This window comes from Balaenoptera borealis (genome assembly GCF_965194805.1).
Source record: "Balaenoptera borealis genome assembly, chromosome: 12".
In the NCBI taxonomy this organism is placed as follows: Eukaryota; Metazoa; Chordata; class Mammalia; order Artiodactyla; family Balaenopteridae; genus Balaenoptera; species Balaenoptera borealis.
The window spans coordinates 95,604,788-95,630,604 of record NC_138869.1 but is presented as its reverse complement, the minus strand read 5'-3'; the positions used below and the strand labels follow the sequence as shown (position 1 = coordinate 95,630,604).

General features: G+C 40.2%; 1 protein-coding gene across 1 annotated transcript in view; it reads right to left on the bottom strand.

Moving 5' to 3' along the window:
- The window catches only part of KIF13A (kinesin family member 13A), a 215,116-nt gene that overhangs the window by 119,892 nt on the left and 69,407 nt on the right, over positions 1-25,817 (bottom strand). Inside the window, 1 exon segment of the mRNA XM_082346312.1 lies at positions 5,404-5,416. Coding sequence (XP_082202438.1) covers positions 5,404-5,416 — 13 coding nt within the window.

Sequence of the window (25,817 nt, the reverse complement as noted above, 5' to 3'; positions counted from 1 at the left end):
TCACATGGCTTTTCTTTTTTCTTCTGTGAGTATGAATTAATTTATTTTTTCATGATAATTTTTTAAAGGAGTTTAGGTTTACAGAAAAATTGAGCAGCTAGTGCAAAGAGTTTCCATGTACTCCCTCTTCTTGAACACCCCCTTGGCAGTTTCCCATTACTAATAACTTGCATTAGTGTGTTGTATTTGTTATAAATAGATAAACCAATATTGATACATTATTAATAACTAAACTCCATACATTAAGGTTCACTCTTTTGAGCTGTACAGTCCTATGAGTTTTGATAAATGCATAATGTCATAATCCACCCTTAAAGTATCATACAGAATAGTTTCAGTGCCCTAAAAATCCTGTACTTCACCTATTTATTCATCTCTCCTCTCCTCTCACTCCTCCTGGCAACTACTGATTTCCCCCCTTCCTCTCTGAAGGCATCCAAGTTTGCACTGAATTTTAATTTGGATTTAAAGTGGATCTGGCAGGGACTCCTCAGGTGGTCCAGTGGTAAAGAGTCTGCCTTCCAATGCAGGGGACGCAGATTTGATCCCCGGTCGGGGAACTAAGATCCCACATGCCGCAGGGCAACTAAGCCCGTGTGCTGCAAACTACAGAGCCCACGTGCCCTGGAGCCCGCACGCCACAACTAGAGAGAGAAAACCCGCACGCCACAACTAGAGAGAAACCCAAGCAGACCACGCACCGTAACGAGAAAATTCCTGCATGCCTCAACAAAGATCCCGTGTGCCAAAACTATAAGACTCGACATAGCCAAAAAAAATAAAATAAAATAAAAAATAAAGTGGACCTGGCATATTGTAAGTGCTGAATTAAAGATAGCTATTATTAATTTTAACAATGAAAATAGCATTCTAAGAGTACAGTTCCAGGGATGGATATAAAGAATGTGAGATTTTTTTCCTTCATAACAGTTGGGTAGGAACCAAATATTCAAAATGACAGCCCCTCCTTTCTCCTAATCAGCACTTCTACCTTAGAATATTTTTTAGTAAAATGTACAAAATCCTTACACATAATAGAAACAGTAAATATTGCAGTTAGGTGATGATTTTTACCATCATCATATAATTAGACATAATTTCAATAACTGCCCACACAGAGAATAATGAAAAGATATTCCTTAGGAAAACACATATTAATGACAAGAGAATGCAAGTTGGTGGCGAGATTTGTAAGGTCCAGTGGGCACTTTCCCTTTGGGGTCAGGCCTGAGAGAAGCATCAGGATCGTGACCACAGTTTGCTTATCCATTCCCTTACTGAAGGACATCTTGGATGCTTCCAGTTTTTGGCAATTTTGAATGAAGCTGCTGTAAACACTCATGTGCAGGTTTCTGTATAGATAGAAATTTTCAACTCATTTGAGTAAGTAGCTAGAAGCATGATTGCTTGGTTGTACAATAAGAGTATGTTCAGCATTACATGAAACTTCCACGTTGTCTTTCCACACTTTCTACACCACTTTCCATTCTCACCAGCCAACAGAGAGTTCCACATCCTCACAAGCTTTGGTCTTGACAGATTTTTGGATTTTAGCCATTCTAATAGGTGTGTAGTGGTATCTCAGTGTTGTTTTAATGTGTAATTTCCTTATGACATATGATGTTGAGCATTTTTTCATGTGTGTATTTGCCATTTGTATATCTTCTTTGATGAAGGGTCTTTTCTGGTCTTTTGCCCATTTTTTTCCATTGGGTAGTTCACTTGCTTACTGTTGAGTTTTAAGAGTTCTTTGTATATTTTGGATAATTGTCCTTTACCAGATTAGTTTTACAAATATTTTCTCCTAGTCTGCAGCTTTCTTTTTGTTCTCTAAACAGTGTCTTAGCAGAGCCGAAGTTTTTACTTTTAATGAAATCCCATTAACCAATTTTATTTTTATGGATAGACTTTCGATGTTGTATCTAAAAACTGATCACCAACCCCACGTTCTCCAAGATTTCCCTTATGTTATTTTCTAGAAGTTCTATGGTTTTGCATTTTATATTTAGATCTATGATCCATTTTGAGTTAATTTTTGTGAAGGGTATAAGGTCTAAGTTCATTTCTGTGCATGCGGATGTCCAGTTGTTCCAGCACCATTTGTCTCCTCTGTACTTCATTTTGATATTTTCTGCTAACCTATCGTCTCTTCTAATTATTTAACTCTCTCTCCAGCTGGATCTATTCTGCTGCTAAACCCTAAGTTCTTAATTTTGGTTTTGGGTTTGTCAGGGTAAGAATTTCTGTTGGGTAATTTTCCAAATTTGTTTTGTCACTTTATATAATTTCCAGTCCTCTCTAACATTTTAAAATCTTATCTTTTATCTCTTTGAATATAATAAGCATAGCTATTTTAAAGTTCATGCCTAACAATTTGAATATCTGAAGTATCTGTGATTCTATTTCTACTTATTATTTCTGTTAGTTCTTTTTTTTTTTTACATCTTTATTGGAGTATAATTGTTTTACAACGTTGTGTTAGTTTCTGCTGTACAACAAAGTGAATCAGCTATATGCATACATATATCCCCATATTCCCTCCCTCTTAAGGCTCCCTCCCACCCTCCCTATCCCACCCCTCAAGGTCATCACAAAGCATCAAGCTGATCTCCCTGTGCTATGAAGCAGCTTCCCACTAGCTATCTATTTTTTACATTTCGTAGTGTATATACGTCAATGCTACTCTCTCACTGAGTCCCAGCTTCCCTTTCCTCTCCATGTCCTCAAGTCCATTCTCTACGTCTGCGTCTTTATTTCTGCCCTGGCACTAGGTCCATCGGTACCAATTTTTTAGATTCCATATATATACGTTAGCATAGTTCTTGTTCACATTGCCTTATCTTGCAATGCACCTCTATCTTTGATTGGATGCTGCACATCATACTTTTTAAATGCCTTGCAGAATCATTAGAGACAGGATTACATTTGCTTTCCTGCCAGGTGAGATGGGAACCTACATTCTAGGATCACTTTGATCCATTTTTAGTGCTCGAGACTTCCTGGATCACACAAAGAAACTTGCAATCACACAGCAATCCATGTGAGGACTGGTTTACTTCTGTTTCACCTTTACACCCCACCCAAGGCTGGGTCGCAAACCATGTTGCCAACCGAAAGCATAAGAAGTTTGCCAAGGATTCCACCTCTGGAAGACCCTGAATTCCAACACTGTTTCCCCCTAGGTCCCCTAGACCCTACAAGACTGTCAGAAACACAGCTCTGCCTTTAAGCTACTTTTGTCTGAATGGCAAACACCCAAATACCAGATTCACCTCTCTACATTTCCACCTCCTCTTAGATCTTGGTCTGGTAATTGTCCATTAACTTGGTATTTTTCCAGTGCCTTCAAGTATAGGTTTTTAATATTTTGTCCAGTCTTAGCTGTCAGTTCTGCAGAAGTCAGAACAGGACTCTTCATCCTATGAGTTCCACAAATATTTTCCTCTTGTGGCCTTTAACACAACTGATTTTATATTGTGCATATGTTCCCTACCCCAACCGTTTTAGAATGCTAGGATCAGGTCTGATTCATGCAGCACTTGGCCCTTACCCAGAATATTTGTTAAATCGAAACAACCTGTCTTCTTTGATGCTTTTGCTAATTATTCATGTTCAAAATCTCATTGTTTTTAAATCAATAAAATGTCATGCTTATATAATCATCATTAAAAATATCTTTCCATTTCCCATTTGCTTTCAATATTTACAGTTTCTGCAAGAAAAGACCTTATCTATTTTAGTGTCTTTCTAAAAAATTTGACTCTATTATGTCATTTATTTTATTTCAAGATGATCTTTATACTTTCCAGATGTGTATTATGGCATGCACATACATATTTAAATGTGGTGATTTAACATTCATTTTATTTTGATAGTTTTATGACACTTCTTAGGAACTATCAGTAGGATACCTAGTGAAACCACCATACTATAGATACTGGATAGAAAATAACCAGAACATTTTCTGTGTTTAAAGCAATTAGCGATTTTTTAGAAAATGTGTTTTTGTGCCTCTTTTTCATGTCACTGTTTCTCCTTCATTAAGTAACCATACGTGGAATTGCTCAGGATTTCATTGCCTTTTTCTGTAGGGAAAGAATGAAATATATCACAAGGTGGACTGTCTGTTCTGAAACCTCTAGGAACCAACAGCAAGGGAAGGAAGAGCTACTTAAGGGGAGCTCCCATCTTTCTGAGTAGCAGAGACATTTTTGGTTGCAAATTTTAGGGATATATCCACATCAATAATTGTTCAGGGAGAACCTTCCAATCCCCCAGATTTGACCAGGATGCCAGTGCTTATACTTCTAAACATCATATATTTCCTCTTTCTTAAAAGATTTCGTCTTATTTGTTCAATGCATGCCTTCCTTCTTGGAGCTGGAACTCTCAGTGCCAAGGACCATTCCTATACTGCTAACATTTAGCAATTTAGTGGCTTTCAATACTTCAGAAGCTAAGTTAGATTTTCCTTCATAATCCCAGAGGTAAGTAAACCTAATCTATTCTGGATTTCTTCCCCTCACCCAACATGCCTTAGATTCTGACCAGATAATGTGTGTGGGTGTAGCGTGACTTGATCCCATCTCAAAAAACAAAGCTATAACCAGCATCATTGGTCAGGGGCTTGTTGCATTTTTCCTTCCTTTTGGCACTAAGTGTCCCTTGGATACCCAATAAAATACTCACCAGTAATAAAATAAGCCTTCAGTTATTTAGGAGTTGGTCATTCAGATGCCCTGCTTCTCATTTTCTTCTTTTCCTACTTACTCTCTAACTTTTGGGCTTCTCACTGGCACACATGCCATCAAAGGCTGGCCAGAACAAGGGGGCTAGCTCTAATTAGTGGACTTTGTGATTGGCTAGAAACTCCAAAAAAAGCACATAAAGTTGGTAGATGGTTGAAACCCTAGAAGTTTGGAGAATTTTTCTGATGATATCAATTATTCTTAGTAGGACCCAGAAAAGATAGTTTGTCCAGTCAATAACCATAGTTACTAACCTATCATTATGTTACCATTTTTGTTTTTCCATTTTCTAGGTGGTGATATTATCTAGTTCTCCACTTACCCAATCTGTGAACTAGGACATTTTATTTCATCTCTCTGAGCCTCATTTCATCATCAATAAAATAGAAACAGTAATCAAACAGGTTTGTTCTGACCCAAGCATTAATTCCAAGAATGAAATAATGTATGAAAGTGCTTTGTAAATGTAGAGGACCATTCGCATTTTATATCATTACCAACATTAATTGTTTGCTCACGGTTTAAGTTTTACATTAGAATGCCAATTTGCCTTCTCAAAAGCAGAGGTGCTTCACATGGGTTATTGTGATGGATAAAATTCAGGATTTTGGCACATTTGGCCAGCATGCATGCCAAATTCCTTATCAGTGCTTACCTTGGGAGGTTTCCTAAATGATGGAAACAAAACATTCAGCAGCAGAAGTAGAGAGCGTTGTCAACACAGCAGCAACACGTCAGAAGGAAGCAATGAAAGAGAAAAAATACAAGGGAAACTCAGTATCTTGATTACATGATCTGAAAGATATTCTACTTCACAAAGATCAGGAGCCATATTCACTTCACTGCCTGAGGTGATAAACTTCTGTATTTGTTCAAAAATATAGTGTGGGCCTCAGTTTCTTTTCTGGTTTAATAGAATGTATCCAGTCATTCAGAGGTATTTTTAATGATTCTAAAAATGCCAACAAAAAGAGCATCAGAATAAAGAAAGATGCTGCAATCATACTGCATGCGGTCAAATACTTTAAAATCAATTTTCACATTTAAATTTTTCTTAAATTTGCCTTAATATATAGTATATTTCCTTTGAAAAATACTCTAATCAATATAGGATTTTTTTTCCCAATTAAAAACCATGGTTTAGAGACAATTTTCACATATTTCAACCCTGAATAAAAATTTAAAAGCAAGTTACATCCTTCCTTATCACCAATAACACACGCATTTTTTTATCATTCATTTTTTGCATTCAAAAATGACTGAAACTGCATCCAGAAAAAACTCGGAAAAGGAAATAGTTTTCAAAGTAAAAAACCATTAGGCTTACTTGCTTTGTAAATGTTTTGATCATATACAAAATTGAGCTGAACTATGATTTTTATGGTATGTGATCCTATCACAGGGTCTTGGCCTTCTTGATGTGGTTATTCTTAATCAACCTCCAATATCATCAATTCAGAAACTGCAAAATTATTGTTAAATAGAAATGGGGGAATTTTTCCTGTGGCCTTAATCCTTCTTCACAAGGAATAGAATCATGAGAAGAAGAAATGGATTTTCCAGATTGGAGAGGAGAAGATGGAAGAGTAAGACGCGGAGATCACCTTCCTCCCCACAGATACATCAGAAATACATCTACACGTGGAACTGCTCCTATAGAACACCCACTGAACGCTGGCAGAAGACCTCAGACCTCCCAAAAGGCAAGAAATGGATTTTCCAGGGCAGAGGGCATGGAAATCAAAAGGTACAGGCAAAAACAGCATGGTGTTCTTTCTCCATCATTGTGTCTAACACTCCTCACAGAACCTTGAGGGCCCCAAATAAAACCCAGAGCTCAGAATCAAGGAAAGAAACTCCATGGATTCCACAATCAGGTAGGTAACTCTAACCTTTAAATCTACGGAAAGAAAATCATGACATTTCTTATAATGATGATGATAAAAAATTATCTTCTTGAAATTCCATAAATTAGCTAAAAAGTAAATGAGTCCTTATGTCATGACCCCAGGAAGGCACAATAGGAATGTGATTTTTGTCTTCAGGTTTTAGAGAAAAACTTTCTAGAAAAACTGGTATCTCTGGCTGGTATTAAGCAAGTCTCAACATTCTGTGCTTCTGTCCTTTAAAACAAGATAAACATTTATAGATGTTGTTATAAAACTGCATGAGTGTTTTTAATTCTAAGAAAGCCACGGGTCTTTGCTCTGTGCATAAAACTTGAGGTTTCTGCCAAGAAAATGTCCGTAAGTGGAACAACTGCTCTAGAAGGCATCTGCTCTGAGCAGGTAGAACGATGATGAAAACCTCACGCACAGTACTTTTGACAACGCCTTCTCTTATTTTGCTTGCCTGATTTTTTTTAAAGCCATTTAAATCACGGCTTTATTTAACAGGGTAAAGAAAAACCACTTGACTTGGCTTGCGATAAGGCAACCATATGAAACAGCATGGGCCAAATTAATAAAATATATGCTTCGCATATAGGCTACAATGAACCAAGTAATCTAATGGGGGTAGAACGTGCTAACAGAAATCCCAGGGATTTCTCCAGGGTTCTCATGTGTTTCAGGACTGTACAATAACTGTCACCAGCGGCACAGAACAAGTGCTGGTTTGTAGCCAGTAGTACACTGACCTCCTTCGCTGTCCAATAATAGAGTTATCCTTTATATACTGACATTTCAATACAGTTTTCTTTATTCCTATCAGGAAACCAGTCCTATTTCAACATTTTAAGTACTTTGTAAGTGTATTCCTCTCTCTTAGAAAGATAGCACATAATATGGGAATGCCAATGTAATTCTGCTACCTTCTTTTGTGTTTCTAAGGATGGTTTGTTAAGAATAAAGGGAGACTGGGATGCATGGGAAAAAGGCAAGCCACTAAGTGAAACTGCCACTACCCAAATTACTCATCGTTTAGTTTAGAACAAGGATCCTGGCTACAGAAGGAAAAGTAAGTCATTTAGTTTATCACAACTGTACTTCATTAATTGGTAAACAAACATTTCTTGAGGTTTGAATTAGGTGATAAGCAACTAACTTATCCTAATTCAGAACCATAGTTTACCACCCCAATCCCCAGAGGCTATATATCATTTTTTTGGGGCCTGTGAAGAAAAATTTTTCCAACATGAGTAATACTGATACTACAACCAAATATGGCATGCTATCCTTTGGGAAAAAAACAACTAATGTGATATTGCAATGTAAAGATAAAAATTCTCACACATGTATCTATGAAAGAAAATAAATAATATAAAAATCTATCAGAAACATAATCAATATTAGATACATTTTTTTTTTAAGTTACAACCTTTGTTGATTATATCAACAAAGTCTTATCAACAAAGAGTTCCGTCTAACTCTGTTAGGTCCAGCCTATTGCTGATACCTGCGTGGCTCACTTAGAGAAAGAGGCGATATTCCTGGCTAACAAACATCCAATGAACTACAGAGAACATCCCTTTGCAAAACACCAAAGGTTCCTTCCTCTCCCAGGACAAGCAAGTTGATGGATCTCTTCAAGGTCACCCACACTGTGCGCATTTCTCACACAACTCATGTAATTTCCATGCCTTTCACCCCCTTCTGCCCGATAGAATTTTCTCCTCTCCAACATCCAGCTCAAGGCTCCACTCTCTCAATTCCTCATCAATTGTTTGAGAGCACCTTGGCCTTCACTACCTCTGATACCCCAGGATTCCTATGGTCAACAAAACAGCTTAACACTCACGAGCACACATAAAGTCCTGTAGCCTTTGGTGATTCTGTCTGAATTGGAATCTCGTGCATCCCTAAGACCCAAACCCCTTGAAAGCAGAGGCTATGCCACATGCTACTTGCATGATCTCAGTCCCCAACGCCACATATTTATGTAGAACTGAAATCATTATAAGAACTCGGAAGTAATTTTTTACATTAATGGGTTAAACATAATCTAGATGTGAGGATTTTCTTCCACCACCCCCTCAATCCCACAATTCCAAAATTTGGGGGCAAGATTTTTTCTTTTTTTTGGCCATGCCACGTGGCTTGTGGGATCTTAGTTCCCCAACCAGGGATCAAACCTGGGAATTCTCACGGGGGCAAGATTGCTTGCATTTAATAGCAGAGAAGATGTCAAGGATTGTCAGAAAATGTAGACTGTTTCCAATGTCTTATTTTAAAATAATTATTTCTCTAGATCAGCAGCATTTCATACAGAGAAGTTCAATGGGATGCCAACAAGGGTCAAGCCCTCAAAACCTTCAGAGGTCAACTAGGTTCAGAAATGCAGGTTCAGTTTGATGAGATGAGAGGAGATATACACACATGGAAATGGGGTTGTAAAGATAAGCTGGATCTATATCGGGCCAGGTCTTGAAATGAGCCGTCAGTACTCAACTTAGTAGATAGTACAAAGCTGAAAAGTTTAACAAGAGAGTGAAGTAAATAAGGCAGTATAAATAGCATATTACAATGACAGCAATCCTATATAGCTGTCGTTCTTTCCTCACACCTCACACTGAAAGATTTCTGGGACAAGGAGTCTTTTGTCCATTATTTACAGCCTATTGACTACAGTGAGCTACTTACAAGTTAGATGGCCAAAGACCCTGATGTCCACAAGCCCTAACCCTAGTCAGTGCTTCAAGAGACATGACTAATCAGGGACTTCTTCTGAAACAGAAAGTTCTCTTCCATGTGCTAACGATGGTATTGATTGATGGTTGGAAACTGTCACAACCTATACCACAAAGATATAGAGCTAAATGACATTTGACTCCTGGAGATTACTCTAAGGACATATACTTTATAAAGCCCTTGATTTTCACTTCCCACTTGGAGAGCTAAACATTGGGTCACATCAGAGTCCAAGTAATCCTGTTAACCAGCAAGCGTTTACTGAGTACCGATTCCTACACTGCACATCATAGGTGCTTTGAGGGATATTAGAGGAATGAGGCATGATCTCTGACCTCAAGAAGCTTAACACCTTGTAACAGAGACAGATACATACGTGAATAACTGATATCAAGTGGGCTGCGATGAGTGTCAAAGCACAAACAGAAACAAAGAGCCATATTCAGTCAACAAATGTTTACACACATACTGTGTGCTGCTTTGTTGAGGTACAAAAATAAATTAGACATGCTGCCTTTCAGACAACAATAAATGGAACTTATACAAACTCTGTGATGTGCAGAGACGCCCCAAAGAGGGAAATATGAACTGGGAAAGAAGAGAAGTTTCTCAGAGAGGGAAATCTAGAAGGCTGAATAGAGGCACCCAGCTGACAGGGTGAAGAAATGGCATCCCAATAGGGAGAACCGTGTGTGCAAAAAGCATCGGAGTACACAGCTCGCTTCGTAGGACCAGAGCATCGTAGGACTGTTCTGTCACCGAGCTCAGTAGTTTGTCCACAGAAAGAGACAGTGGGACACAGGATGATACAGGGTTGGGATTTGGTTGGATAGGTGGGTATAAAGGTTCATCTTCAATGACGATTCATTAACTTTAGTTTGAAGATAAGTTTATATACTTGTATACCAACAAATGAACATATTCATATATTTAAAACATATAACAAGCACTTCTATGAGTTATAAAAAGCAGATGGGGTTACATATTTTGAAGAGCCTCTGAAACCAACCACAAGAAGAATGCAAATGCCAAAAACATTAAATTCCATGACAAGGCTTGGTTTTAAAACCTTAAAAAAGAGGTATTAGAGTCAGCGGGTTATAAAGCTTGTATGAAGCTACAGCAAAATTTTCTGAACACTGATGAAGCTGATTCATTTTTTTTAACTTTTTCTTTTATATTGGAGTATAGCCGATTAACAATGTTGTGATTTTTCAGGTGCACAGCAAAGCGACTCAGGCATACATATATATGTATCCATTCTCCCCCAGACTCCCCTCCCATCCAGGCTGCCCCATAACACTTAGCAGAGTTCCCTGGGCTATACAGTAGGTCTTTGTTGGTTATCCTTTTTAAATAGGAAGCTGATTCATTTAAGGGGAAATGTTACCAACCAGAGCAGACTTTTAACACCAATATATCTGGTTTGCTTGGAAGAGTATGTCCTCTGGAATCTACTGGGTTTAAGGTATGTTTAATATTGTTTTCCTCCGAACCTCCTATTTCCTAGAAGACTTTGATTCTTCTACCTACGAATTTTTCTGATGGTGGTGCTTTCCAAGAACTCAAATCCCTGTGGTTGGACAGAGGCTGATATGGTCCAAGGGGAAGATCCAATAGAGCACAGGTTGGGTCGAGAAGGAAGTCAAGTCAGGAGGAGGATGACAGACTGGAAGAAAACAGCAAGCAAGAAACTCGTGGTCTGGATAAAATGAAAGAGCAAAGATGGTGTAGTGGTAGCAAGAGAAGATGTTGCAGTCAATGACTGAGGTGTAATATTTCAGAACGGTAAACTCTAAGCTGGTCATAGCAGTATGTCTGTGAGATGGAATGGACGATCATCACTTTAATTAATAACTAACACTTATGGAGCTCTAACTATATTTTTCTGTTAGTTCTACCTGATTTTACTCATTTAACATATTTGATAACCCTATAAAGTTCCCTTTATTATTTTTTTTCAGATGAAAAATACTGGGTGTAAGGTATAGAGATGGCATGACTTACTCAGAGTCACACAGTTAATTGGCAGTAGCGCCATGATTCAAACCCAGGTTGTCTCTGGCTGTAGAGCCCCCTCCCCCCCACCACTCGTAACAGCTACAGTGTATTGCCTCTTTTGAGTCTAGAAGATTTTAGTGAAAGCTCTTCGAGCCTAGGCTAGGGTCCTGGAAAGCAATCCACGTGAATGTTCAACGATGCGGCTCATCTGTGTCCACATGGCTCATCCACGTGGTTAATGGCGTCAGTTAGCTCTGTGTCGAGGTCCTTCAGGAATGTGTAGGAGGATCTCAAAGGAGGAATGGCTTTTACATGCAAGAGAGGAATGGTTGCTCCATGGCAGTGTAGAGTCAGAAGAAGGTGGCAAAGTACCACTTTCCCTGGGGGAGCAGAAAACTGAGCACCCCTGGGGAGGGCTATGAATAAAGCCACAAAAATGTGTATGTAGATGTGCTGGGAGCAAACGTCTGGCAGAGAAGAGCAAAACGAAGTTGGAGAGTACAGGGTATGCTCAGGGAGCAGCAGGTACACAGAGGGGATGGAGAACAGTCAAGTAGAAATAACAGACAGCAACCAAAGTACATAGGGCACTGAGTGCCACTCAGACTTTGACTTCTCCCAGAAGCAACTGTTATGGATGGTTTGTGCAACGAGGGTAACATGGCCAGATGTGTTTTAAGAGGGTGTGATCGAGGCCACACCATCTACAGAGTCAGCAGTGAGATGTACTGGTGACCCTCTACTTGGCAATGACCGCAGCCTGTGTGGTGTGTCAGTTGGCACCGAGGCAAAGGCAAGAGAAAAAAGTAGGATGGAAAGGAGAGAGCAAACAGATGATTTGAAGGAAGATTCTGTAAAACGTGTTGACTGACGTGCCCCACCACCTGACCTCCCCTCTACATCTGCAAGGATGGAACCACCGCTGCGTGGTGTGGAATGACTTCTTATGGTCCTTCCGTTGCAGACCTTGGAGCCACCCTGATGAGATGAATGAAGGAACAAATGGCTTCAATTATCTTCATATTTTATGTTGTTGAGTTTAAAAATTCCAAATGCATCTGCAATTAAAAAACCCAATCATCCCAATATTCCTTCAGTGTGAACTGCTTCTTTTAAAAATGTACCACTGCATTTAACTTGCTCTCATTTTCAATAAAACTCAAAAAGAAAAACTGAACTAAATTGATACCGGAGTGGAAAGACTCATGGTTTAATTTTGGGGGGGGGGGTATATTTTGGACTACATCTTTCTGGCATAACTACATTTGGCTGGAATTTCTGCAAGAAGTAAGACAGGATAGTGGTGAAGATTTAAGGATTAGGAGCCAAACAACTCTAGCTCTGCCATCAGCTAGCCATGTTGACTTGGGGCACATTTATGTAACCCCTCTGAGCCTCAGTTTCTGTGTTTATAAAATGGGGAAAGAAGGGGAGTTCTCTGGTTGCCTAGTGGTTAGCGTTTGGTGCTTTCACTGTGGAGGTCCGGGTTCGATTCCTGGTTGGGGAACCATCCTGCATGCCATGCAGCGTGGCCAAAATCCAAAAAAAAAAAAAAAAATAAATTTTAAAAAATAAAATGAGGCTAGAAAAGCACCCCTTCAGGACCACACTCAGCGGCCAGGATAATGCTACACACCACTGGTGCATAGTTATCGTTCAATAAATGTTAGATGCTATTGTTGGTGCTACAACAAACAGCCCTCCTGGATAATGAATGCAAAATGTTAACACAGCTCCAACTAATTTCATCTAGGAAAAAGTTACTGGGAGCTGAAGAACAAGAGCGTTTTCTTTTGGCAATAGAGAAAATTTATGTTCATAAAAATGAAGACAAACATGATGTTTAAAATACGCTCTTCAGGGACTTCCCTGGTGGCGCAGTGGTTAAGAATCCGCCTGCCAATGCAGGGCACCCGGGTTCGAGCCCTCGTCCGGGAGGATCCCACATGCCATGGAGCAACTAAGCCCGTGCACCACAACTACTGAGCCTGCACTCTAGAGCCCGTGAGCCACAACTACTGAGCCCACGTGCCACACTAAAGCCCACGTGCCTAGGGCCCACGCTCCGCAACAAAGAGAAGCCACCGCAATGAGATGACCGCGCACCGCAACGAAGAGTAGCCCCCGCTCGCCGCAACTAGAGAAAGCCCGTGTGCACAGCAGTGAAGACCCAACACAGCCAAAAATAAATAAATGAATAAATAATAAATAAATTTTAAAAAAAAACCCTCTTGAAACAAGGACAGCTGAATGTCGACCATTGTTGGAACGCCACCAACGGATATATGGATGGTCTTATATGCTTTAAAAAAAGTTCAAAATGTTTTGATGTTCAGAAATGAGTTTTAGAGGAAAAAAAAGAATACTCCAGCATAAAAGTGAATACAAAATATTCTGAGTCTCGAGTGCCCTTGCTGGGAAGACAGAAATGACTGAGGGGGTCAGCAGCAATGAGGACCACCTGGGAGCAACAGAGCGACAGCCCAGGACTGGGAGGAGACCCCAGGCCCAGAAAGGTGCCTTGCATTCTATTTCCTGCAGTGACGGCATACCTTAAAGGGATGTATAATAGTAAAATCTTGAGGGAAAAAACGCTCACTATGTTGTCAATGACACAGTGATTTCTGGCTATGACAACACTTCTAAAACAGGGGTTTTTTTCCCTTAAGGAAAAAAAAAAGGTTTTTAAGAAAACACGTATGATAAAGGAAGGAAAAGAATAGAAAGAAAAAACAAACCTTGGAAATAATGAGATAAACATATATGAAGTTGAACACCCTTATAAGAACTAAACTAGGATACTAATTTTTTTTTTAGCGAAGAGCCAAGAGCAGGTGCATGATGGCCAACACTTCAGCATACATCATCGGGCTGATCTCACTTGACATCTGGCCCCATGCACTGCTATACCCATGACAGCTGACAAAGTGACCACAGGGATAATGATTTAATTTTAAAGGTAGCCTTTATTTTAAAATGACCTAGTATTTTAAAATTTGTCATTTATTTTCTCAGCCTGAAGCTGAAGAATCTAGAAGTACTATTTCTGGACTTGGAAAGCTGGCATTAAAAAAGGTCAGGACAGGAATAAAGATGCAGATGTAGAAAATGGACTTGAGGACACGGGGAGGGGGAAGGGGAAGCTGGGACGAAGTGAGAGAGTAGCACTGACATACATACACTACTAAGTGTAGGACAGATAGCTAGAGGGAAGCAGCTGCATAGCACAGGGAGATAAGCTTGGTGCTTTGTGACCTCCTAGAGGGGTGGGATAGGGAGGGTGGGAGGGAGACGCAAGAAGGAGGGGATATGGGGATATATGTATGCATACAGCTGATTCACTTTGTTATACAGCAGAAACTAACACAACATTGTAAAGTGATTATACTCCAATAAAGATGTTAAAAAAAAAAAAAAAGGTCAGGGGTCAGCATTAGAAACAGAACCCAAAGGAGCAAACAGGTTTTAGCCCTTTCCCAAAATAACACCTTGAATTTTCAGCTGAGTACCAAAGCACAGAACTGCATTACCAAAGTAAGATATGCCCTACAGGCCACGAAGAACATTTATAGTTTGAAAGTTTCACTACTGTAGTCCACTGAAATGAACAGCGAGACAAGGTGACTTAAAAAAAAAAAGAAGTGCCATTTTGTTAGTCTTTGTCAAAAACATTTTCTGCTATCATCAAGAAGAACACAATTTAAAAATGCTGGCAAAGGTGTGGAGAAAAGGGAACCCTCCAACACTGTTAGTGGGAACTAAACTGGTGCAGTCACTGTGGAAAACAGTATGCAGGTTTCTCAAAAAACTAAAAATAGTACTACCTTATGACCCAGCAATGCCACTCCTGGGTATATGTCTGAAAAAAAACAAAAACACTAATTCAGGAAGATACATGCACCCCAATGTATATGGCAGCATTATTTACAATTGCCAAGATAAGGAAGCAACCTAAGTTATCATCAACAGACCAATGGATAAAGAAGATGTGGTGCTATATATACAATGAACTGCTACTCAGCCATAAAAAAGAATGAAATGTTGCCATTTGCAACAACATGGATGGACTTGGAGGGTATTAATGCTGAGTGAAGTTAAGTCAGACAGAGAAAGACAAATACTGTATGATATCACTTATATGTAGAATCTAAAAAATAAACAAACTAGTGAATATAACTAAAAAGAAACAGTCACAGATATAGAGAACAAACTAGTGGTTACCAGTGGGGAGAGGGAAAGCGGGGAAGGGCAAGAGAGGGGTAGGGATTAAGAGGTACAAACTACTATGTATAAAATAAATAAGCGGGCTTCCCTGCTGGTGCAGTGGTTGAGAATCTGCCTGCCAATGCAGGGGACACTGGTTCGAGCCCTGGGCTGGGAAGATCCCACATGCCGCGGAGCAACTAGGCCCGTGAGCCACAACTACTGAGCCTGCGTGTCTGGAGCCTGTGCTCCGCAACAAGAGAGGCCACGATAGTGAGAGGCCCGCGCACCGCGATGAAGAGTGGCCCCCGCTTGCCGCAACTAGAGAAAGCCCTCGCACAGAAACGAAGACCCAACACAGCCAAAAATAAATAAATTACTTAATTAAAATATAATAAATAAATAAATAAATAAATAAGCTACAAGGATATATTTTACAACACAGGGAATATAGCCAATATTTTATAACAACTATAAATGAAACACAACCTCTAAAAATTGTGAATCAGTATGTTGTACACCTGAAATTTATATAATATTATACATCAACTATACCTCAATATAAAATACCTGCGTTTTAAAAATATATGAATAGCAGTAATAAAAATTTTTTAATTACAAAAACATTTTTCTGCAATAAAGATGTATCAACTTTATTATAGAAGCAAGAAACTTCTGAAATAAAGTGAATAAGAGCAAAGTCTTAGGATTCCCACTGGAGGCTTTCTAATCACTTCAAGTTTTATAAATTAATTTTATTATTTTACAACTCTGATGATCCCCCAAAAATGTTCTAGGGTTGTAAGAATGTATAAATATAATACAATAAAATTCCATTTTTAAAAATCATCATTTTTTTTTCTGCACAGATATACAATCTCTCTGCCACCCAGCAAGACTCAAGTTTTAAGGACATAGGCCATACCATCTCCACTGACTAGGCAGGGAGACACAGTGATGACCGTCTACTTGAAACTGACTGAAGCCCTCTTGGTGTGCATCAAATGGCTTGCAAATAATTTGTATTCAGTGAGCTCTGGTTAAAGGACCCAATCAGCCAATCAGTGAGTTACCAATCTCTCCTTATATCAGGTTTATCCTACTATGACACTAATAACTACAAATACACTTCTAATAAAAATTTTGTAGGCTAAAATTATTTTTCTTAATAAAAAATTTAATGCCATTCAGGTTGAGCCTGAACTCTAAATACCCCAACCTCAGAGGTGGGGAGAGGGATTGGAGGTTGAACCAATCACCAAAGGCCAATGATTTAATCACTCATGCTTACATAATGAAACCTTCATAAAAATGCTAACAGATGAGTTTCAGAGAGCTTCCGGGCTGCTGAACACCTGGAGGTGCTGGGAGGGTGTGGTACCCAGAGAGGGCACAGAAGCTCTGCACCACTTCCCACACACCTCATCCCACGCATCTTCTCCATCTGGCTGTTCCGGAATTGTACCCTTTTACAATAAACCAATAATCTAATAAGTAAACTGTTTTCCTGAGTTCTGTGAGCCGCTGTAGCGAATTATCAAACCCAAGGAGGGGGCTGTGGGAACCTCATATTTATAGCCCAGCAGTCAAAAGCACAAGTAACAACCTGGGAACTGTAAATGGAATCCAAAGGTGGCGGGTGGGGGGGGGGCAGCCTTGTGGGACTGAGCCCTTAACTTGTGGGATGTGCTGCTAACTCCAGGCAGACAGTGTCAGAATTGGACTGAACTGTAGGACATCCCGCTGGTGTCTGCAGAGAATTGGAGAAGTGGCTGGTGTGGGAAAACCTCTGCACATTTGGTGGCCAGAAGTACTGAAAGTAGTGAAACAGATTTTCCCCTTTACAGTGGTTACTATCTGGGCGAAATCTGGAAATATCACCCAGCCCCTCACTCCTCACATTGTAGTTTGAGGGTTGGTGACAGGCAGTCCATGTTACAAATGGTGGCAGACCAGTTTGTTACTGGTCCTGGAGGAGGTAAGAATCTGTTCCAAGGTCCTGGCCAGTCTCACCTTCCTTTAGAGGTAAAATGCCACAATGCCTCCCTCCTCCGACATTTACAAAAGTATCCATCCATCCATGATGGATTGGAATTAAAAAGGAAAAAGAAACGATCCTTCTGAAAGTTTTTTTTTTTAGCATTGCTGCCCAGAAGCCAAGTAGAACTTTTGTAAGAAACTTTCATTTCTACATAATGAACTGGTTAATAAAAAAAGATTGCTACAGTAAAATGCAAAACTTGAGTGGAATACATGAGCATATCCTCAGTAACTATTAACCCAACATAATGATGTTCATTCAGTATATATATATTTCCAAAATTAAAATGGGTACACAAAGCAAACAGAATGTTTAGCAAGCTATGTGGCATTATTTTACATAATTACTATCCACTGATAATAGCTCCCCTGCCTTTTCTTTCCCTAATATTGTCAAGGAAAATACCTGAATTGCTCCCCCTAAGGAAACACAGCCAACTACAGCTATGGGTGTCAGGCCTCTGAGAAGCCCCTGGTGGTCTCCGTGGAGCGTCCTCCAAGCCACTGCACGGAGCTCCAGTCTCTCAACGCCACGGCTGCAATTCCCAGTGGCACGGGGGAGCCTGGCAAGAACTCACACTAGATGAACCAAAACAAAGTTGAGCAGAGAAAACATGGCTCTTGTGCAATTTTCTTGCTGTGTCTTCAAAAGTACCATGCAGCGAAGCTCTCAAAAAAAAAAAAAAAAAAAACCCCAGCAAAGCAGCAGTAAGCACCAATGCTTGATTTTAAATCTAGAATTAAGCACCTCTGTGAGGCCATTCTCAGGCTAGTTCTCGGCTGCTACTACTAGACAGGACCCCAATTAATATGCTGTTTGGAAGAACCATACACTTAACTATCTGGTTTTACTCGTATTTCCAGGATTAATTTTCCACTTATGTGAGAGTCTGTACCTTGATAGCATATACTTATGATATCATGCTTATAATTACATAAACAGTATTTACATTTTCTACATGAGGGAGTCAAAACCAAACGTCACGCTACATGCAACAGCTTCACGAAAGCAGCAGTATCAGCTGAACAGGAGAGACAGAGAACAGCCTTTTATGAGAGCCAGTCCAGGGAGGAGCTTCAAGACGGCGGAACAGTAAGACGTGGGGATCACCTTCCTCCCCACAAATACATCAGAAATACATCTACATGTGGAACAACTCCTACAGAACACCTACTGAACGCTGGCAGAAGACCTCAGACCTCCCAAAAGGTAAGAAACTCCCCACGTATCTGGGTAGGGCAAAAAAAAAAAGAAAAAGGAAAAACAGAGACAAAAGAATAGGGACAGGACCTGCACCAGTGGGAGGGAGCCGTGAAGGAGGAAAGGTTTCCACACACTAGGAAGCCCCTTCGTGGGCAGAGACTGCGGGTGGCGGAGGGGGGAAGCTTCGGAGCCACAGAGGAGAGCGCAGCCACAGGGGTGCGGAGGGCAAAGCGGAGAGATTCCCGCACGGAGGAGCGGCGCCGAGCAGCACTCACCAGCCCGAGAGGCGAGAGGCTTGTCTGCTCACCCGCCGGGGCGGGCGGGGCTGGGAGCTGAGGCTCGGGCCTCGGTCGGATCGCAGGGAGAGGGCTGGGGTTGGCGGCGTGAACACAGCCTGAAGGGGTTAGTGCACCACAGCTAGCCGGGAGGGAGTCCAGGAAAAGGTCTGCAGCTGCCGAAGAGGCAAGAGACTTTTCTTGCGGACCCTTTTTCAGCGCGGACCCCAGAGACGGGCATGGGACGCTAAGGCTGCTGCTGCCGCCACCAAGAAGCCTGTGTGCGAGCCCAGGTCACTCTCCACACCACCCCTCCCGGGAGCCGGTGCAGCCCGCCACTGCCAGGGTCCCGTGATCGAGGGACAACTTCCCCGGGAGAACGCACGGCGCGCCTCAGGCTGGTGCAACGTCACACCGGCCTCTGCCGCCGCAGGCTCGCCCCGCCTCCGTACCGCTCCCTCCCCCCGGCCTGAGTGAGCCAGAGCCCCCGAAGCAGCTGCTCCTTTAACCCCGTCCTGTCTGGGCGGGGAACAGACGCCCTCAGGTGACCTACACGCAGAGGCGGGCCCAAATCCAAAGCTGAACCCCAGGAGCTGTGCGAACAAAGAAGAGAAAGGGAAATCTCTCCCAGCAGCCTCAGGAGCAGCGGATTAAATCTCCACAATCAACCTGATGTACCTGCATCTGTGGAATACCTGAATAGACAACAAATCATCCCAAATTGAGGGGGTGGACTTCGGGAGCAATGACATATATATTTTTTTCCCTTTTTCTCTTTTTGTGAGTGTGTATGCATATGCTTCTGTGTGTGATTTTGTCTGTATAGCTTTGCTTTTACCATTTGTCCTAGGGTTCTGTCTGGTTTTTTTGTTTGTTTTTTACTTAAAAATTTTTTTCCCTTAATAATTATTTTTTATTTAAACAACTTTATTTTATTTTATTGTATTGTATTTTATTTTATATTCTTCTTTCTTTCTTTCCTCCCTTTTATTCTGAGCCGTGTGGTGGACAGACTCTTGGTGCTCCAGCCAGGCGTCACGGCTGTGCCACTGAGGTAGGAGAGCCAAGTTCAGGACACTGGTCCACAAGAGACCTCCCAGCTCCACGTAATATCAAATGGCGAAAATCTCCCCAGAGATCTCCATCTCAACGCCAAGACCCAGCTCCACTCAATGACCAGCAAGCTACAGTGCTGGACACTCTATGCCAAACAACTAGCAAGACAGGAACACAACACCATCCATTAGCAGAGAGGCTGCCTAAAATCATAATAAGGCCACAGACACCCCAAAACACACCACCAGACGTGGACCTGCCCACCAGAAAGACAAGATCCAGCCTCATACACCAGAACACAGGCACCATTCCCCTCCACCAGGAAGCCTACACAACACACGGAACCAACCTTAGCCACTGGGCACAGACACCAAAAACAGCGGGAACTACGAACCTGCAGCCTGTGAAAAGGAGACCCCAAACACAGTAAGTTAAGCAAAATGAGAAGACAGAGAAACACACAGCAGATGAAGGAGCAAGGCAAAAACCCACCAGACATAACAAATTAAGAGGAAATAGGCAGTCCACCTGAAAAAGAATTCAGAATATAATAGTAACAATGATCCAAAATCTTGGAGATGGAATGGAGAAGATACAAGAAACGTTTAACAAGGAGCTAGAAGAACTAAAGAAAAAACAAACAGTGATGAACAACACAATAAATGAAATTAAATATTCTCTAGAAGGGATCAATAGCAGAATAACTGAGGCAGAAGAACGGATAAGTGACCTGGAAGATAAAATAGTGGAAATAACTACTGCAGAGCAGAATAAAGAAAAAAGAATGAAAAGAACTGAGGACAGTCTCAGAGACCTCTGGGACAAAATTAAATGCACCAACATTCGAATTATAGGGGTCCCAGAAGAAGAAGAGAAAAAGAAAGGGACTGAGAAAATATTTGAAGAGATTATAGTTGAAAACTTCCCTAATATGGGAAAGGAAATAGTTAATCAAGTCCAGGAAGCACAGAGAGTCCCATATAGGATAAATCCAAGGAGAAACATGCCAAGACACATATTAATCAAACTATCAAATATTAAATACAAAGAACAAATATTAAAAGCAGCAAGGGAAAAAAACAACAAATAACACATAGGGGAATCCCCATAAGGTTAACAGCTGATCTTTCAGCAGAAACTCTGCAAGCCAGAAGGGAGTGGCAGGACATATTTAAAGTGATGAAGGAGAAAAACCTACAACCAAGATTACTCTACCCAGCAAGGATCTCATTCAGATTTGACAGAGAACTTAAAACCTTTACAGACAAGCAAAAGCTAAGAGAATTCAGCATCACCACACCAGCTTTACAACAAATGCTAAAGGAACTTCCCTAGTCAGAAAACACAAGAGAAGGAAAAGATCTACAATAATAAACCCAGAACAATTAAGAAAATGGTAATAGGAACATACATATCGATAATTACCTTCAATGTAAATGGATCAAATGCTCCCACCAAAAGACAAAGACTGGCTGAATGGATACAAAAACAAGACCCATCTATATGCTGTCTACAAGAGACCCACTTCAGACCTAGGGACACATACAGACTGAAATTGAGGGGATTTAAAAAGATATTCCATGCAAATGGCAATCAAAAGAAAACTGGAGTAGCAAGTCTCATATCAGACAAAATAGACTTTAAAACAAAGACTATTACAAGAGACAAAGAAAAACTCTACATGATGATCAAGGGATCAATCCAAGAAGAAGATATAACAATTGTAAATATTTATGCACCCAACACTGGAGCACCTCAATACATAAGGCAAATACTAACAGCCATGAAAGGGGAAATCGACAGTAACACAATCATAGTAGGAGACTTTAACACCCCACTTTCACCAATGGGCAGATCATCCAAAATGAAAATAAATAAGGAAACACAAGCTTTAAATGATACACTAAACAAGATGGACTTAATTGATATTTATAGGACATTCCATCCAAAAACAACAGAATACACATTCTTCTCAAGTGCTCATGGAACATTCTCCAGGATAGATATCTTAGGTCACAAATCAAGCCTTGGTAAATTTAAGAAAACTGAAATCGTATCAAGTATCTTTTCCAACCACAACGCTATGAGACTAGATATTACAGGAAAAAAATCTGTAAAAAATACAAACACATGAAGGCTAAACAATATACTACTTAATAACCAAGAGATCACTGAAGAAGTCAAAGAGGAAATCAAAAAATACCTAGAAACAAATGACAATGAAAACACAATGACCCAAAACCTATGGGATGGAGCAAAAGGAGTTCTAAGACGGAAGTTTATAGCAATACAATCCTACCTGAAGAAACAAAAAACATCTCAAATAAACAACCTAAACTTACACCTAAAGCAATTAGAGAAAGAAGAACAAAAAACCCCCAAAGTTATCAGAAGGAAAGAAATCAGAAAGATCAGATCAGAAATAAATGAAAAAGAAATGAAGGAAACGATAGCAAAGATCAATAAAACTAAAAGCTGGTTCTTTGAGAAGATAAACAAAATTGATAAACCATTAGCCAGACTTATCAAGAAAAAAAGGGAGAAGACTCAAATCAACAGAATTAGAAATGAAAAAGAAGTAACAACTGACACTGCAGAAATACAAAGGATCATGAGAGATTACTACAAGCAACTCTATGCCAATAAAATGGACAACCTGGAAGAAATGGACAAACTCTTAGAAATGCACAGCCTTACGAGACTGAACCAGGAAGAAATAGAAAATATGAACAGACAAATCACAAGCACTGAAATTGAAACTGTGAGTAAAAATCTTCCAACAAACAAAAGCCCAGGACCAGATGGCTTCACAGGCGAATTCTATCAAACGTTTAGAGAAGAGCTAACACCTACCCTTCTCAAACTCTTCCAAAATATAGCAGAGGGAGGAACACTCACAAACTCATTCTACGAGGCCACCATCACTCTGATACCAAAACCAGACAAAGATATCACAAAGAAAGAGAACTACAGGCCAATATCACTGACGAACATAGATGCAAAAATCCTCAACAAAATACTAGCACACAGAATCCAACAGCACATTAAAAGGATCATACACTATGATCAAGTGGGGTTTATCCCAGGAATGCAAAGATTCCTCAACATACGCAAATCAATCAACGTGATACACCATATTAACAAACTGAAGGAGAAACACCATACGATCATCTCAACAGAAGCAGAGAAAGCTTTCGACAAAATTCAGCACCCATTTATGATAAAAACCCTCCAGAAAGTAAGCAGAGAGGGAACTTACCTCAACATAATAAAGGCCATATACGACAAACCCACAGCCAACATCGTCCTCAATGGTGAAAAACAAACCATTTCCACTAAGATCAGGAACAAGACAAGGTCGCCCACTCTCACCACTATTATTCAACATAGTTTTGGAAGTTTTAGCCACAGCAATCAGAGAAGAAAAAGAAATAAAAGGAATCCAAATCGGAAAAGAAGAAGTAAAGCTGTCACTGTTTGCAGATGACATGATACTGTACATAGAGAATCCTAAAGATGCTACCAGAAAACTCCTAGAGCTAATCAATGAATTTGGCAAAGCAGCAGTATACAAAATTAATGCACAGAAATCTCTTGCATTCCTATACACTAATGATGAAAAATCTGAAAGTGAAATTAAGAAAACACTCCCATTTACCACTGCAACAAAAAGAATAAAATATCTAGGTATAAACCTACCTAAGGAGACAAAAGACCTGTATGCAGAAAATTATAAGACACTGATGAAAGAAATTAAAGATGATACAAATAGATGGAGAGATATACCATGTTCTTGGATTGGAAGAATCAACATTGTGAAAATGACTATACTACCGAAAGCAATCTACAGATTCAATGCAATCCCTATCAAACTACCACTGGCATTTTTTTTTTTTTTTAAAGTAACTTGCCCTATTCTTTTTTTTTTTTTTTAATTTATTTATTTATTTATTTATGGCTGTGTTGGGTCTTCGTTTCTGTGCGAGGGCTTTCTCTAGTTGCGGCAAGTGGGAGCCACTCTTCATCGCGGTGCGCGGGCCTCTCACTATCACGACCTCTCTTGTTGCAGAGCACAGGCTCCAGACGCGCAGGCTCAGCAATTGTGGCTCACGGGCCCAGCTGCTCCGCGGCATGTGGGATCTTCCCAGACCAGGGCTCGAACCCGTGTCCCCTGCACTAGCAGGCGGATTCTCAACCACTGCGCCACCAGGGAAGCCCCCCACTGGCATTTTTCATAGAACTAGAACAAAAAATTTCACAATTTGTATGGAAACACAAAAGACCCCGAATAGCCAAAGCAATCTCGAGAAAGAAAAATGGAGCTGGAGGAATCAGGCTCCCTGACTTCAGACTATACTACAAAGCTACAGTAATCAAGACAGTATGGTACTGGCACAAAAACAGAAACATAGATCAATGGAACAGGATAGAAAGCCCAGAGATAAACCCACGCACATATGGTCACCTTATCTTTGATAAAGGAGCAAGAATATACAGTGGAGAAAAGACAGCCTCTTCAATAAGTGGTGCTGGGAAAACTGGACAGCTACATGTAAAAGAATGAAATTAGAACACTCCCTAACACCATACACAAAAATAAACTCAAAATGGATTAAAGACCTAAATGTAAGGCCAGACACCATCAAATTCTTAGAGGAAAACATAGGCAGAACACTCTTATGACTTAAATCACAGCAAGATCCTTTCTGACCCACCTCCTAGAGAAATGGAAATAAAAACAAAAATCAACAAATGAGACCTAATGAAACTTAAAAGCTTTTGCACAGCAAAGGAAACCATAAACAAGACGAAAAGCCAACCCTCAGAATGGGAGAAAATATTTGCAAATGAAGCAACTGACAAAGAATTAATCTCCAAAACATACAATCAAGTCATGCAGCTCAATATCAAAAAAACAAACAACCCAATCCAAAAATGGGCAGAAGACCTAAACAGACATTTCTCCCAAGAAGATATACAGATTGCCAACAAACACATGAAAGAATGCTGAACATTCTCATTAGAGAAATGCAAATCAATACTACAATGAGATATCATCTCACACTGGTCAGAATGGCCATCATCAAAACATCTACAAACAATAAATGCTGGAGAGGGTGTGGAGAAAAGGGAACCCTCTTGCACTGTTGGTGGGAATGTAAATTGATACAGCCACTATGGAGAACAGTATGGAGGTTCCTGAAAAAAGTGAAAATAGAACTACCATACGACCCAGCAATCCCACTACTGGGCATATACCCTGAGAAAACCATAATTCAAAAAGAGTCATGTACCAAAATGTTCATTGCAGCTCTATTTACAATAGCCAGGACATAGAAGCAACCTAAGTGTCCATCAACAGATGAATGGATAAAGAAGACATGGCACATATATACAATGGAATATTACTCAGCCATTAGAAAGGAATGAAACTGAGTTATTTGTAGTGTGGTGGATGGACCTAGAGACTGTCATACAGAGTGAAGTAAGTCAGAAAGAGGAAAAAAAATACTGTATGCTAACAAATATAGATGGAATCTAAAAAAAAAAGAAAGAAAAAAGAAATGGTCAGAAGAACCTAGGAGCAAGAAGGGAATAAAGATGCAGACCTACTAGAGAATGGACTTGAGGATATGGGGTGGGGGAAGGGTAAGCTGGGACA